At 47.1% G+C, this 17500-nt stretch overlaps 1 protein-coding gene across 1 annotated transcript; it reads right to left on the bottom strand.

The window, feature by feature from the left end:
• Positions 1-8856: 8856 nt before the first annotated feature.
• LOC123485960 lies at positions 8857-16796 on the bottom strand (the record flags this gene model as incomplete). The annotated part of the gene is made up of 4 exons (XM_045217093.1): positions 8857-9915; positions 12012-12041; positions 12124-12256; positions 16663-16796. Coding segments are annotated over 4 exons (632 nt in total), but the record flags the coding sequence as incomplete, so codon positions are not given.
• Between the last annotated feature and the right edge of the window lie 704 nt (positions 16797-17500).

The raw sequence follows: 17500 nt of genomic DNA, 5'->3' as shown, positions 1-17500 counted from the left end.
CACGAGATATTGGAGACCCCCCATCCGGCGTCTCGAATCCAGGATGGTCCGAACCGTGTAGACGCCGGAGCCCCCTCGATGTCCAACGGGGCGGAGGAGTCTCCTCAATCTCAAAGTCCTGGAGTGGACCAGCTACCACCGGCCTGAGGAGAGACACATGGAACGAGGGGTTAATCTTCTTGTAATCAATAGGTAGTTCTAACCTGTAACTCACCTCGTTCAATCTCCTCAGGACTTTAAAAGGCCCCACAAACCGCCGACCCAGCTTCCGGCAGGGCAGGCGGAGGGGCAGGTTTCTGGTTGAGAGCCAGACTCGATCTCCAGGTGCGTACACTGGCCCCTCACTGCGATGTAGGTCGGCGCTCGTCTTCTGTCGACGTATGGCACGCTGCAGATGGACGTGTGCAGCGTCCCACGTCTCCTCCGAGCGCCGCACCCACTCATCCACAGCGGGGGCCTCGATCTGGCTCTCATGCCATGGTGCCAGAACCGGCTGGTACCCTAATACACACTGAAAAGGGGGTTAGTTGGGTGGAGGAGTGGCGGAGAGAGTTCTGTGCCATCTCGGCCCAGGGCACATATCTCGCCCACTCCTCCGGCCGGCCCTGACAATATGACCTCAGAAACCTACCCACATCCTGGTTGACTCGTTCAACCTGCCCATTACTCTCCGGGTGGTAACCCGAGGTAAGGCTCACCGAGACCCCCAAACGTTCCATAAATGCTCTCCAGACTCTAGAGGTAAACTGGGGGCCTCGATCGGACACTATATCCTCGGGCACCCCGTAATGCCGGAAGACGTGAGTAAATAGAGCCTCAGCGGTCCGTAGGGCCGTAGGAAGACCCGGCATGGGAAGGAGACGACAGGCCTTCGAGAACCGATCCACAACGACCAGGATGGTGGTATTCCCCTGGGAGGAGGGAAGATCGGTAACAAAATCCACCGAGAGGTGAGACCAGGGTCGTTGTGGAACGGGCAGGGGCTGTAATTTACCCCTGGGCAAGTATCTGGGCGCCTTACACTGGGCACATACTGAGCAGGAGGAGACATAAACCCTCACATCCCTGGCTAACGTTGGCCACCAGTACTTCGTACTAAGGCAGTGCACCGTCCGGCCAATACCCGGATGTCCAGAGGAGGGGGGACGTGTGAGCCCAATAAATCAGCCGATCCCGGACCTCGAGCGGGACGTACACCCGACCCACCGGACACTGTGGAGGACTAGGCTCGGTGCGTAACGCCCGCTCGATCTCCGCATCGACCTCCCACACCACCGGTGCCACCAGACAAGACTCCGGTAGTATGGGAATGGACTCCACGCACCTCTCCTCCGTGTCATACCGACGGGACAGAGCATCTGCCTTCCCGTTCTGGGACCCAGGGATGTAAGTGATCTTGAACACAAACCGGGCGAGAAACATAGTCCATCGAGCCTGGCGAGGATTCAGTCTCCTAGCTGCCCGAATGTACTCCAGGTTACGATGGTCGGTCAGAATGAGGAAAGGGTGCTGAGCCCCCTCAAGCCAATGCCTCCACACCTTTAGGGCCTGTACTACGGCTAACAGGTCCCTGTCCCCTACGTCATAATTCCGCTCCGCCGGACTGAGCTTCTTAGAATAAAAAGCACAGGGGCGGAGCTTAGGTGGTGTACCGGATCGTTGAGAAAGCACTGCCCCGATACCGGCCTCAGACGCGTCCACTTGGAAGGGTAAAGTGGGATCCGGGTGCGCCAACACCGGGGCCGAGGTAAACAGGTCCTTCAGTCTCCCAAAGGCCCTGTCCGCCTCAGCTGACCACTGCAAGCGCACCGGACCCCCCTTCAGAAGAGACGTTATGGGAGCTGCCACCTGTCCAAAACCCCGGATAAACCTCCGGTAGTAATTCGCAAAACCCAAGAACCGCTGCACCTCTTTAACCGTAGTTGGGGTTTGCCAATTACGCACGGCGGACACTCGGTCCACCTCCATTCTCACCCCTGACGCAGACAACTGGTAACCCAAAAAGGAAACTGACTCCTGGAAGAACAGACATTTCTCAGCTTTGACATACAGGTCATGCTCCAACAGTCTCCTCAATACCCTGCGCACCAGGGCTACATGCTCGGCCCGAGTAGCACTGTACACAAGAATATCATCTATGTACACCACTACTCCCTGCGCCTGCATGTCCCGGAAAAGTTTGTCTACAAACGATTGGAAGACTGATGGAGCATTCATTAACCCATATGGCATGACGAGATACTCGTAATGGCCGGATGTAGTACTAAATGCTGTCTTCCACTCATCGCCTCCCCCTAATGCGCACCAAGTTATATGCGCTCCTGAGATCCAATTTTGTGAAGAACCTTGCCCGTGTAAGGACTCCGTCATGGTCCCAATCAGAGGAAGTGGATAGCTGTACTTCACCGTCACCCGATTGAGACTGCGGTAATCAATACACGGACGCAAACCTCCATCCTTTTTCTTCACAAAAAAGAAGCTCGAGGACGCGGGAGAAGTGGAGGCCCATATGTATCCCTGTCCCAGAGACTCGGCAATGTAAGTCTCCATTGCCCTTTTCTCCTCCTGTGACAAAGGATACACATGGCTCCGCGGAAGCGCTGCTCCTGTCTGGAGGTCTATCGCACAATCCCCCTGTCTATGAGGTGGCAACTGTGCCGCTCTGGTCTTACCGAACACGAGCGCCAAATCCTCATACTCAGGAGGAATGTGCAGTGCTGGCATCTGGTTCGGACTCTCCACCGAGGTCGCCCCTACGGAAACACCCAGACATAACCCCTCACACTGAGCAGACCACCCTTTAAGAGCTTTCTCTCCACCGAAATAGTAGGATCATGGGTCATCAACCAGGGAAGCCCCAGTACCACCGGATACGCAGGAGAGTCGATAAGATAGAGTTGTATCATCTCCTCATGACCCCCCTGCGTCATCATCCTAAGTGGCGCTGTGACCTCCCCAATCAACCCAGATCCTAACGGACGACTATCTAGGGCATGTACAGGAAAGGGTTTTTCGACTGGAAGAAGGGGAATCCCTAACTTAACACAGAATCTCCGGTCTACAAAATTCCCAGCTGCGCCTGAATCGACTAGCGCCTTATGCTGGGACCGAGGTGCAACCTGTGGGAAACAAACAGGTAAGGTAATGTGAACGACAGAAAGCTCTGGGTAAGTAGGGCGCCTACTCACCTGGGTGGGCTCCCCACTGTATGACCTGCTCTCTCCCTCACCAGGGGACCCTCCCCAGCACCTAGCCGCGGTGTGCCCTCCGCGCCCACACTTGGTGCAGGAGACTGCCCCCCTCGGGCTCCTACCTCTTCTCCCTCTAGCGCCAGTACCTCCAAGCTCCATCGGACACTGCTCGGAGGCGCTGGAGGGTGGAATGGGGGGCCCCCACCTGGGACGTCCGCGGGTCGCCAGCAGGTTGTCCAGTCAAATGGCCATGTCCACCAGCTGGTCAAATGTTAGTGTACTGTCCCTGCAGGCCAACTCCCTGCGGACGTCCTCCCGAAGGCTACATCGAAAGTGGTCTATGAGGGCCCTCTCATTCCACCCCGCATCAGCCGCTAGAGTCCGGAACTCCAGCGCGAATGCCTGAGCGCTCCTCATCTCCTGTCGGAGGTGGAATAGACGTTCCCCCGCCGCTCTCCCCTCTGGTGGATGGTCGAAGACCGCACGGAAGCGACGGGAGAACTCCGCATAGGTGACGGTGGCGGCGTCTATTCCCCTCCACTCGGCGTTGGCCCACTCCAACGCCTTGCCGGTGAGACAGGAGATGAGGGCGGAAACGCTCTCGTATCCCGAGGGCGCCGGGTGTATGGTGGCAATGTAGAGCTCCACTTGTAGGAGGAACCCCTGACACCCGGCAGCGGTGCCGTCGTACGCCCTCGGGAGCGAGAGCCGAATCCCACTGGGTTCCGGTCGATGGACGGGCTGGTAATCCGGTGGTGAAGGTGATGGTGCGATAGGTGGGGCTATGGGAACCCCGCTGGTCTCCCATCGACGAAGGGTGTCCATGACTCCCTCCAAGGCGTGGCCGATACGGTTGATCCGGTGCTCGTGTCCAAGGAGACGCTCCTCCATGGGGTCGACGGGTGCTCCTGCTGATTCCATCTAATGGTGTGTGATTCTGTCACGGTGCTGTGAATGGGTGTGGTGTGGAATCAGGCGCAGGCAGCAGAGGGTAAGTCCAACAAGACTTTACTGAGCACGAAAAGTAATCCAAAACAGCCCGGAGGCAAAAGACGCACATAGGCGTATATACAAGCGCACACACAGGTGCGTAAGTTCTCCTCACACAACAAGGAGGAAGCTCATGAAAATAAGCGTACCGAAACGGGTAGCGCAACCACGACACGAACAATCACACACAACACAAACCTAACAACAAGGAAACTAAATAGGGTGCTAATTGAGACCTAACACAAAACAGGTGTGACTAACAGACAAAACCAAACAAACAAGAAACATCGAGCGGTGGCAGCTAGAACTCCGGAGACGACGACCGGCGAAACCTGCCCGAACAAGGAGGAGGAGCCGCCTCGGCCGAAACCGTGACATTTATAATATATTCATACAGCTATACTATACAGTCTGTCCTTTATAATATATTCATACAGCTATACTATACAGTCTGTCCTTTATAATATATTCATACAGCTATACTATACAGACTGTCCTTTATAATATATTCATACAGCTATACTATACAGTCTGTCCTTTATAATATATTCATACAGCTATACTATACAGACTGTCCTTTATAATATATTCATACAGCTATACTATACAGACTGTCCTTTATAATATATTCATACAGCTATACTATACAGTCTGTCCTTTATAATATATTCATACAGCTATACTATACAGACTGTCCTTTATAATATATTCATACAGCTATACTATACAGACTGTCCTTTATAATATATTCATACAGCTATACTATACAGTCTGTCCTTTATAATATATTCATACAGCTATACTATACAGACTGTCCTTTATATAATATATTCATACAGCTATACTATACAGACTGTCCTTTATAATATATTCATACAGCTATACTATACAGACTGTCCTTTATAATATATTCATACAGCTATACTATACAGACTGTCCTTTATAATATATTCATACAGCTATACTATACAGACTGTCCTTTATAATATATTCATACAGCTATACTATACAGACTGTCCTTTATAATATATTCATACAGCTATACTATACAGTCTGTCCTTTATAATATATTCATACAGCTATACTATACAGTCTGTCCTTTATAATATATTCATACAGCTATACTATACAGTCTTTGTCCTTTATAATATATTCATACAGCTATACTATACAGTCTGTCCTTTATAATATATTCATACAGCTATACTATACAGTCTTTGTCCTTTATAATATATTCATACAGCTATACTATACAGTCTGTCCTTTATAATATATTCATACAGCTATACTATACAGACTGTCCTTTATAATATATTCATACAGCTATACTATACAGTCTTTGTCCTTTATAATATATTCATACAGCTATACTATACAGTCTGTCCTTTATAATATATTCATACAGCTATACTATACAGTCTTTGTCCTTTATAATATATTCATTCAGCTATACTATACAGTCTTGTCCTTTATAATATATTCATACAGCTATACTATACAGTCTGTCCTTTATAATATTTTACATTTACATTTACGTCATTTAGCAGACGCTCTTATCCAGAGCGACTTACAAATTGGTGCATTCACCTTATAGCCAGTGGGATCACCACTTTACAATGTTTTTTTTTTTTTTGGGTGGGGGGGCGGGGGGGTAGAAGGATTACTTTATCCTATCCCAGGTATTCCTTAAAGAGGTGGGGTTTCAAATGTCTCCGGAAGGTGGTGAGTGACTCCGCTGTCCTGGCGTCGTGAGGGAGCTTGTTCCACCATTGGGGTGCCAGAGCAGCGAACAGTTTTGACTGGGCTGAGCGGGAACTATGCTTCCGCAGAGGTAGGGGAGCCAGCAGGCCAGAGGTGGATGAACGCAATGCCCTCGTTTGGGTGTAGGGACTGATCAGAGCCTGAAGGTACGGAGGTGCCGTTCCCCTCACAGCTCCGTAGGCAAGCACCATAGTCTTGTAGCAGATGCGAGCTTCAACTGGAAGCCAGTGGAGTGTGCGGAGGAGCGGGGTGACGTGAGAGAACTTGGGAAGGTTGAACACCAGACGGGCTGCGGCATTCTGGATGAGTTGTAGGGGTTTAATGGCACAGGCAGGGAGGCCAGCCAACAGCGAGTTGCAGTAATCCAGACGGGAGATGACAAGTACCTGGATTAGGACCTGTGCCGCTTCCTGTGTAAGGCAGGGTCGTACTCTCCGAATGTTGTAGAGCATGAACCTACAGGATCGGGTCACCGCCGATATATATTATAATATATTAATTATAATATATTATAATATATTCATACAGCTACACTATACAGTCTGTCCTTCATAATATATTCATACAGCTATACTATACAGTCTGTCCTTTATAATATATTCATACAGCTATACTATACAGACTGTCCTTTATAATATATTCATACAGCTATACTATACAGTCTGTCCTTTATAATATATTCATACAGCTATACTATACAGTCTGTCCTTTATAATATATTCATACAGCTATACTATACAGTCTGTCCTTTATAATATATTCATACAGCTATACTATACAGTCTTTGTCCTTTATAATATGTTAATTCATTAACACAACTTTCATAGTTTGTACAGTTCTGTACAACAAGCAATTCATAAACTTCATAAATATGATCATAAACACATTCAGTGTGATTGACTCATTGATTAACTGATTGATTGATTTTACAGCCCTCTAACCAATTGTACTTTCTTTAATAATTTGCTATTTTTTATTTAACACTTTTCAGCTGTTTGTTCAACCACACCCGTCTGCAACCACCAACTATATATATATATATATATACTATATATGATGAAGTGAAAATATGAGGTCCATGTAACCAATACATGCTTACAATACGTATACAATACATGCTTACAATGCGAATACAATACATGCTTACAATGCGTTCAAATACATGTTTACAATTCGTATAAAATACATGTTTACAATACGTATACAATACATGTTTACAATGCGTATAACATGTTTACAATGCGTATACAATACATGTTTACAATACGTATACAATACATGCTTACAATGCGTATACAATACATGTTTACAATGCGTATACAATACATGTTTACACTGCGTATACAATACATGTTTACAATACGTATACAATACATGTTTACAATGCGTATACAATACATGTTTACAATACGTATACAATACATGTTTACAATGCGTATACAATACATGTTTACAATGCGTATACAATACATGTTTACAATACGTATACAATACATGTTTACAATACATGTTTACACTGCGTATACAATACATGCTTACAATACATATACAATACATGTTTACAATACGTTTACACTCCGTATATATGTAACCGGCGCTGTGCTGCACGGCTGTATCTCTGCGTTGTGTGTGATTGATTGCGACTACAGACGTGGACTTCGGAGATCAGGCTGTTTTAATGAATCAGAATTCTCTCTGCATCCAAAAGAAAAGACAAAACATCTGTAGAGCACAAACATGTTCTGCCCATTGTCGCCTCTTTCTACAACACAGACGCACAATACACAGGACTGGGATCAGTGGAGGAGCCTAGCCATCGTTCACACATACAATACCTTAGCTAGCTAGTAACCACATGTTGAACTGAACTGGGATCAGTGGAGGAGCCTAGCCATCGTTCATACATACAATACCTTAGCTAGCTAGTAACCACATGTTGAACTGAACTGGGATCAGTGGAGGAGCCTAGCCATCGTTCACACATACAATACCTTAGCTAGCTAGTAACCACATGTTGAACTGAACTGGGATCAGTGGAGGAGCCTAGCCATCGTTCATACATACAATACCTTAGCTAGCTAGTAACCACATGTTGAACTGAACTGGGATCAGTGGAGGAGCCTAGCCATCGTTCACACATACAATACCTTAGCTAGCTAGTAACCACATGTTGAATTCACAATGTTAATATCATCCTAAAAAGTACAATTACATCTTAACAATACCATACCACTGTATGAGTCAACTCTAAATATACAACATTATTCATGAACAAAACACTGTGTTGTATGACTTTGTGCTTAAAAAAGGAATGTAAACTTTTCTCAAGACAACAGGGTGAAACGTAAGCACACACTCTCCTATTGCCAGGATGCAGACACGCATAATAACACATCAACATGCCATATTAATATATGAACCTGGTGAAATTCACAAAGTACTTCAACAGCCGTTACACACACCGCAGCAGCAACTATAGAACATGAGCTGTAGGCAGAGACGGAGGAACTATGTTTTGAAAGGGGGTGCCAGGATTTTTTTATTTCATTTAACCCATCTGAACATCTTCTTTTTTTTTTTTTTTTACCGTCCCCAAAAGCATTTTGCCCAAGTACAGTTAGACACTAAAGCTCAGGCTGACGCACTAATGCCAGACAGCCTAAAATAATGAAAGGAAAACCTCAAATGGAGCCTATAGATAGAAATTGCACAAGAATGATACATTTATGGATTTTTTAAAAAGGTATTTCTTTTCTCTTTCTTCAACCCGCCTGCCACCCACCCGCCTTTCATCCACACAGTATTTCACGACCCTTAACCCGCCCAACCCGCGGAATTAACCGTGGGGACTGCAGATTATGAGTCAACCCGCATATCAATAGTTGGTACCCCAACACTGTTACTATCCATTATACCATTAGGTTGGTACCCCAACACTGTTACTATCCATTCTACCATTAGGTTGGTACCCCAACACTGTTACTATCCATTCTACCATTAGGTTGGTACCCCAACACTGTTACTATCCCATTCTACCATTAGGTTGGTACCCCAACACTGTTACTATCCATTCTACCATTAGGTTGGTACCCCAACACTGTAACTATCCATTCTACCATTAGGTTGGTACCCCAACACTGTTACTATCCATTCTACCATTAGGTTGGTACCCCAACACTGTTACTATCCATTCTACCATTAGGTTGGGACCCCAACACTGTTACTATCCATTCTACCATTAGGTTGGTACCCCAACACTGTTACTATCCATTCTACCATTAGGTTGGTACCCCAACACTGTTACTATCCATTCTACCATTAGGTTGGTACCCCAACACTGTTACTATCCATTCTACCATTAGGTTGGTACCCCAACACTGTTACTATCCATTCTACCATTAGGTTGGTACCCCAACACTGTTACTATCCATTCTACCATTAGGTTGGGACCCCAACACTGTTACTATCCATTCTACCAATAGGCTGGTACCCCAACACTGTTACTATCCATTCTACCATTAGGATGGTACCCCAACACTGTTACTATCCATTCTACCATTAGGTTGGTACCCCAACACTGTTACTATCCATTCTACCATTAGGTTGGTACCCCAACACTGTTACTATCCATTCTACCATTAGGTTGGGACCCCAACACTGTTGTTCTGAAGCTGTGACCAAAGACAGGGGTCCAGCTCCCCAAGAAGGTTGATCATCCTGGAACATGACTCAGTTCCTTTTCTCAACACCATGTCGATGATGTCACGTGCCTTCTCTGCCCTCTCAGCTATCACCTTTACTGACTCCATTTCCTCCTGGTTGATGACTGTGTGTTGCAGGAGTCCGTCCAGCAGACCATCCAGGACAGGTCCTGACACTCGTCTCACAAACTCTGTCCGTACAGAACGCAGCTGCTGCTCTGCAGAACCAGTCAGACTGCTCTCAGCCGGACGCCCTGCCCCCAACACAGCACCTGAGAGAGGCAGGTTACAAAATAACTACATTTGTTAATTCACATTTCAGACATTTAGAAACAGACTTCTTTCAGAGTGACCTACAGTAAAAGTCTTCATTGTATTGTTAATCTTTGCATTAAGAACACATTCTGTAACAATAACAACCTGCATCAATGAACACATCACATCACTACTGTTTCATTCATATTTAGGGTCGGTTTTCATAGACGTAGAAAAAGATGCTGGGGCATTCAGAACCAGGCTAATCTACATCAAGTCCTGGAGGAGATGTCATTGGGGCTTCAGAACCAGGCTAATCTACATCACGTCCTGGAGGAGATGTCATTGGGGCATTCAGAACCAGGCTAATCTACATCACGTCCTGGAGGAGATGTCATTCAGAACCAGGCTAATCTACATCAAGTCCTGGAGGAGATGTCATTGGGGAATTCAGAACTTTTTTTTTTTTTTTTTTTTTTCACCTTTATTTAACCAGGTAAGCAGTTGAGAACAGGTTCTCATTTACAACTGCGACCTGGCCAAGATAAAGCATAGTAGTGCAATAAAACAACAACACAGAGTTACATATGGGGTAAAAAACATAAAGTCAGAAATACAACAGAAAATATATATACAGTGTGTGCAAATGTAGCAAGTTATGGAGGTAAGGCAATAAATAGGCTATAGTGCAGAATAATTACAATAGTATTAACACTGGAATGCTAGATGTGCAAGAGATTATGTGCAAATAGAGATACTGGGGTGCAAATTAGCAAAATAAATAACAATATAGGGATGAGGTAGTTGGGTGGGCTAATTTCAGATGGGCTGTGTACAGGTGCAGTGATCGGTAAGGTGCTCTGACAACTGATGCTTAAAGTTATTGAGGGAGATAAGAGTCTCCAGCTTCAGAGATTTTTGCAATTCGTTCCAGTCATTGGCAGCAGAGAACTGGAAGGAATGGCGGCCAAAGGAGGTGTTGGCTTTGGGAATGACCAGTGAGATATACCTGCTGGAGCGCAGACTACGGGTGGGTGCTGCTATGGTGACCAATGAGCTAAGATAAGGCGGGATTTGCCTAGCAGTGATTTATAGATGGCCTGGAGCCAGTGGGTTTGACGACGAACATGTAGTGAGGACCAGCCAACAAGAGCGTACAGGTCACAGTGGTGGGTAGTGTATGGGGCTTTGGAGACAAAACGGATGGCACTGTGATAGACTACATCCAATTTGCTGAGTAGAGTGTTGGAGGCTATTTTGTAAATGACATCGCCGAAGTCAAGGATCGGTAGGATAGTCAGTTTTACGAGGGCATGTTTGGCAGCATGAGTGAAGGAGGCTTTGTTGCGAAATAGGGAAGCCGATTCTAGATTTAACTTTGGATTGGAGATTCTTTATGTGAGTCTGGAAGTTGAGTTTACAGTCTAACCAGACACCTAGGTATTTGTAGTTGTCCACATACTCTAGGTCAGACCCGTCGAGAGTGGTGATTCTAGTCGGGTGGGCGGGTGCCAGCAGCGTTCGATTGAAAAGCATGCATTTAGTTTTACTAGTGTTTAAGAGCAGTTGGAGGCTACTGAAGGATTGTTGTATGGCATTGAAGCTCGTTTGGAGGTTTGTTAACACAGTGTCCAATGAAGGGCCAGATGTATATAAAATGGTGTCGTCTGCGTAGAGGTGGATCTGAGAGTCACCAGCAGCAAGAGCGACATCATTGATATACACGGAGAAAAGTGTCGGCCCAAGAATTGAACCCTGTGGCACCCCCATAGAGACTGCCATAGGTCCAGACAACAGACCCTCCGATTTGACACACTGAACTCTATCTGAGAAGTAGTTGGTGAACCAGGCGAGGCAGTCATTTGAGAAACCAAGGCTATTTAGTCTGCCAATAAGAATGCGGTGGTTGACAGAGTCGACAGAACCAGGCTAATCTACATCAAGTCCTGGAGGAGATGTCATTGGGGCATTCAGAACCAGGATAATCTACATCAAGTCCTGGAGGAGATGTCATTGATCTTGAAGACAGCCTTTTATAATCAGGACTAGTCCAACAGTAAACCATGTCGACTGGCCCTCAAGCCATTGGTTTGTACCTCTCATGTTTACTTACTAGTTGAATGGGTTTCAGGGATGTATTCATCTGAAAGAAACAAAAAGAGGTTATAATCACTAAATAGCCTCTGTCAGAAGATAACAGAGTTATGATTGACATATTCTCCTACCTGTTGGTACCATATCTCTCCATACTGTCCTCTCATCATCCCCGATTAACTCCATCTCAATGTCAACCCCTGTGTTTCTCATAACCATCTTACAACAGCTTGGTGTGGTGCCTGCAGGTAACAGCTGAATCTTCTGTAGAAGGTCATATGGTGCAACGATTGAGACGACAGAGAGAGAGAGAAAGAAATAGAATGATATTCCAGTTATTAATATATAATATGACAGATTCATGTTGCGTGTATGACTGGTGAGGTGAGGAGGTGAGCAGGTGAGGAGCTTGGAGTCGGGTAAGCTTGGCTTTATACATAGCTTGGGCTTTGTCGAGTAAGGCTTAAACTATGTATTTAGATTGTAGTTAGGTATTGTAGGTAGGTATCGTGGGTTGTTGTAGGTAGTTATTGTATGTAATTATTGTAGGTTAGTGTTGTATTCGGGCGGTGCCAGGTGTAGCACGAAGCTAGCTAGCTAGCTAACTCACCACCTGGACTAGCTGGCGAGTAGCTATTAGCAACGGTATAGTTGTTTCACGCCTGAGAGTGCCTGTAATTACGCCAGCTGGCTGCCTACAATAATTACATACAATAATTGCCTACCGTTCAGCTGTTTTCTAACCTCATTGTCTGAACCGTTAACGTTAGGCAGCAAGTGGCTACTGTGCTTGAAAATTAGCAAGCTTGTTGCAACCTGGATAGCTACTTGTAAACAATAGCTGGAACGACCGAGCGAACAGACGCGAACTGGCTGAGTCAATTCAGTGGCTAGCTTTGCACTTGGCTAGCTAACAGTAGCTGCTAGGGGTAAGTCATAACCTACACTTGTGTTTTGTTTTTTACATATTGATAGCCCGAGTCGCTCAAGGAATTCGGGACATGGGTGACTAGTTAACGTTAGTTTGGCTCTCTCTGTGTGTTTGTGCCGTGAAAGGAGGGGTTCTTCTTTGTCTGAAAGCAATGGCTAGCTAGTTTGCTAACTATTCTAGCTAACTAACTGGCTGAATAAGTTGACGACGGACTCGCTCAAGCTGTCGGGACTAACCCACAACGTTAGACACGGACGATCTGCTTGTGTGTTGATACACTGGTGGTTGTTGTGGCTGAGTATTGGCGCTAAACCCTGCTGTTGGAGACCGGCATGCTAGCTGGCTGTAGCGTCTTATGACGAGGTGCCCGGACGTTTTCACGGAATAATACTGCACCTAGTTAGCTAGCTGAATAAACTAGGTTAGTCTATTCCTAGAAAACATTGAACCGCTGTAGTTTACAACAATTATAGTTTCTGAGGTGGAAGTTGGGAGAGTTATATTTGGGAGTTGTGGTGAGGGAGGCTCCGCTCTCTCCTTTCCCAGATGTTTAGTTCATTTTATTCCGATCTCCTCTGCATTATTGTAGCCATCTGCTGCAGCCTATCAACTATGCCTCTGCCTATCCCTGTTCTCTCCTCTCCGCACAGGCTACACAAACGCCTCACACCGCGTGGCTGCTGCCTCTCTAACCTGGTGGTCCCTGCACGCACGACCCACGTGGAGTTCCAGGTCTCAGGCAGCCTCTGGAACTGCCGTTCTGCTGCCAACAAGGCAGACTTCATCCCAGCCTATGCTACCCTCCAGTCCCTCGACTTCCTGGCGCTGACGGAAACATGGATTACCACTGAAAACACTGCTACTCCTGCTGCTCTCTCCTCTTCTGACCATGTGTTCTCGCATTCCCCGAGAGCATCTGGTCAGCGGGGTGGTGGCACAGGAATCCTCATCTCTCCCAAGTGGACATTCTCAATTTTTCCCCTGACCCATCTGTCTATCTCCTCATTTGAATTCCATGCTGTCACAGTCACTAGCCCATTTAAGCTTAATATCCTTGTCATCTATCGCCCTCCAGGTTCCCTTGGAGAGTTCATCAATGAGCTTGACGCCTTGATAAGTTCCTTTCCTGAGGATGGCTCACCCCTCACAGTTCTGGGGATTTCAACCTCCCTACGTCTACATTTGACTCATTTCTCTCTGCCTCCTTCTTTCCACTCCTCTCCTCTTTTGACCTCACCCTCTCACCGTCCCCCCTACTTACAAGGCAGGCAATACGCTTGACCTCATCTTTACTAGATGCTGTTCTTCTACTAATCTCACTGCAACTCCCCTCCAAGTCTCCGACCACTACTTTGTATCCTTTTCTCTCTCCCTCTCCTCCAACACTACTCACTCTGCCCCTACACAGATGGTAATGCGCCGTCGCAACCTTCGCTCTCTCTCTCCCCGCTACTCTCTCCTCTTCCATCCTACTCATCTCTTCCCTCTGCTCAATCCTTCTCCCTCCAATCTCCTGATTCTGCCTCCTCAACCCTCCTCTCCTCCCTTTCTGCATCCTTTGACTCTCTATGTCCCCTATCCTCCCGGCCGGCTCGGTCCTCCCCTCCAGCTCCGTTGCTTGATGACTCATTGCGAGCTCACAGAACAGAGCTCCGGGCAGCTGAGCGGAAATGGAAGAAAACTAGACTCCCTGCAGACCTGGCATATTTTCACTCCCTCCTCTCTACATTTTCTTCATCTGTTTCTGCTGCTAAGGCCACTTTCTACCACTCTAAATTCCAAGCATCCGCCTCTAACCCTAGGGAAGCTCTTTGCCACATTCTCCTCCCTGCTGAATCCCCCCCTCCTCCCTCTCTGTGGATGACTTCGTCAACCATTTTGAAAAGAAGGTTGACGACATCCGATCCTCGTTTGTTAAGTCAAATGACACTGCTGGTCCTGCTCACACTGCCCTACCCTATGCTTTGACTTCTTTCTCCCTCTCTCTCCAGATAAAATCTTGCGACTTGTGACGGCAGGCCGCCCAACAACCTGCCCGCTTGACCCTATCCCCTCCTCTCTTCTCCAGACCATCTCCGGTGACCTTCTCCCTTACCTCACCTCGCTGATCAACTCATCCTTGACCGCTGGCTATGTCCCTTCCGTCTTCAAGAGAGCGAGAGTTGCACCCCTTCTCAAAAAACCAACACTCGATCCCTCTGATGTCAACAACTACAGACCATTATCCCTTCTTTCTTTTCTCTCCAAAACTATTGAGCGTGCCGTCTTTAGCCAACTCTCTTGCTATCTCTCTCAGAATGACCTTCTTGATCCAAACCAGTCAGGTTTCAAGACTGGTCATTCAACTGAGACTGCTCTTCTCTGTGTCACAGAGGCTCTCCGCACTGCTAAAGCTAACTCTCTCTCCTCTGCTCTTGTCCTTCTAGACCTGTCTGCTGCCTTTGATACTGTGAACATTCAGATCCTCCTCTCCACCCTCTCCGAGCTGGGCATCTCCGGCGCGGCTCACTCTGGATTGCGTCCTACCTGACCGGGTCGCTCCTATCAAGTGGCGTGGCGAGAAGCTGTCTCCGCACCACGTGCTCTCACCACTGGTGTCCCCCAGGGCTCAGTTCTAGGCCCTCTCCTATTCTCGCTATACACCAAGTCACTTGGCTCTGTCATATCCTCACATGGCCTCTCCTATCATTGCTACGCTGACGACACACAACTAATCTTCTCCTTTCCCCCTTCTGATAACCAGGTGGCGAATCGCATCTCTGCATGTCTGGCAGACATATCAGTATGGATGACGGATCACCACCTCAAGCTGAACCTCGGCAAGACGGAGCTGCTCTTCCTCCCGGGAAGGGACTGCCCGCTCCATGATCTCGCCATCACGGTTGACAACTCCGTTGTGTCCTCCTCCCAGAGTGCGAAGAGCCTTGGCGTGACCCTGGACAACACCCTGTCGTTCTCCGCTAACATCAAGGCGGTGACCCGATCCTGTAGGTTCATGCTCTACAACATTCGGAGAGTACGACTCTGCCTTACACAGGAAGCGGCACAGGTCCTAATCCAGGCACTTGTCATCTCCCCGTCTGGATTACTGCAACTCGCTGTTGGCTGGGCTCCCTGCCTGTGCCATTAAACCCCTACAACTCATCCAGAATGCCGCAGCCTGTATGGTGTTCAACCTTCCCAAGTTCTCTCCCGTCACCCCCGCCTCCTCCGCACACTCCACTGGCTTCCAGTTGAAGCTCGCATCTGCTACAAGACCATGGTGCTTGCCTACGGAGCTGTGAGGGGAACGGCACCTCCGTACCTTCAGGCTCTGATCAGTCCCTACACTCAAACGAGGGCACTGCGTTCATCCACCTCTGGCCTGCTGGCTCCCCTATCTCTGCGGGAAGCATAGTTCCCGGGCTCAGCCCAGTCAAAACTGTTCGCTGCTCTGGCACCCCAATGGTGGAACAAGCTCCCTCACGACGCCAGGACAGCGGAGTCAATCACCACCTTCCGGAGACATTTGAAACCCCATCCCAAGGAATACCTGGGATAGGATAAAGTAATCCTTCTACCCCCACCTTTACTCCAACCCCCCCCACCCCCCAAAAAAAAAAATACAAATAAAAAACATTGTAAAGTGGTTATCCCACTGGCTATAAGGTGAATGCACCTATTTGTAAGTCGCTCTGGATAAGAGCGTCTGCTAAATGAAGTAAATGTAAATGTAAATGTTAGCCTGCTAAAACTGCACCTCTGGATTGATGGAGGAGGAATGGCGATTCTTGACTGCAAACCAACTGTTCAGCTTTAAGGACCCGTTTGGACTTGACAGGACCAATTCTGAATATCCTTGGGACACCTGATGTTTCTCCCGTCCCGAACAGCCTACAAAATGAGCAGTGTAGTAGTCAGTCTGAACAATGTAATCTAATAATTCACACAACATGCAGCTCACTGAGCAATCCTTTTTTGTCAACATCAAAAAAATTGTACACTATTTATATTTATTTTACCCCTTATTTTACCAGGTAATTGACTGAGAAGAGAGTCTATTTTACAGCAACGACCTCGGGAAGTGTTACAGGGGAAAGGGGGATGAATGAGCCAATTGGAAGCTGGGGATGATTAGGTGGCCATGATGGTATGAGGGCCAGATAGTGAATTTAGCCAGGACACCGGGTTAACACCCCTACTCTTATGATAAGTGCCATGGGATCTTTAGTGTTCACAGAGAGTCAGGAAACATGTTTAACGTCCCATGCGAAAGACAGCACACTACTCAGGGCAATATCCCCTTCACTGCCCCGGGGCATTGGGTTCTCCTTCGAACAGAGAGAAGAGTGCCGTCTACTGGCTCTTCAAATGAATGAGACAGAAATAGATTTCTCACAGAGCTGCATGTTGTCTTTGTAATCTATAGATTTTCAACAAACTATCAGCTTTCCTTTAGTAAGTTTCAACATACTGTTGTCACTTCAATGATGGTGCCTCACCTCTTTCTGACTGGAGTTTCTGAGGAGCATGTACAGCCGTGAAATTACTGTTGCCTTTTTTACTGCCATATAGAGGACCACGTCACAGTGGACATC

This window comes from Coregonus clupeaformis, unplaced genomic scaffold (assembly GCF_020615455.1).
Source record: "Coregonus clupeaformis isolate EN_2021a unplaced genomic scaffold, ASM2061545v1 scaf0916, whole genome shotgun sequence".
Taxonomy (NCBI): domain Eukaryota; kingdom Metazoa; phylum Chordata; class Actinopteri; order Salmoniformes; family Salmonidae; genus Coregonus; species Coregonus clupeaformis.
Note: the sequence above shows the minus strand (reverse complement) of the source record. Positions and strands in the feature narration are given on the sequence as shown.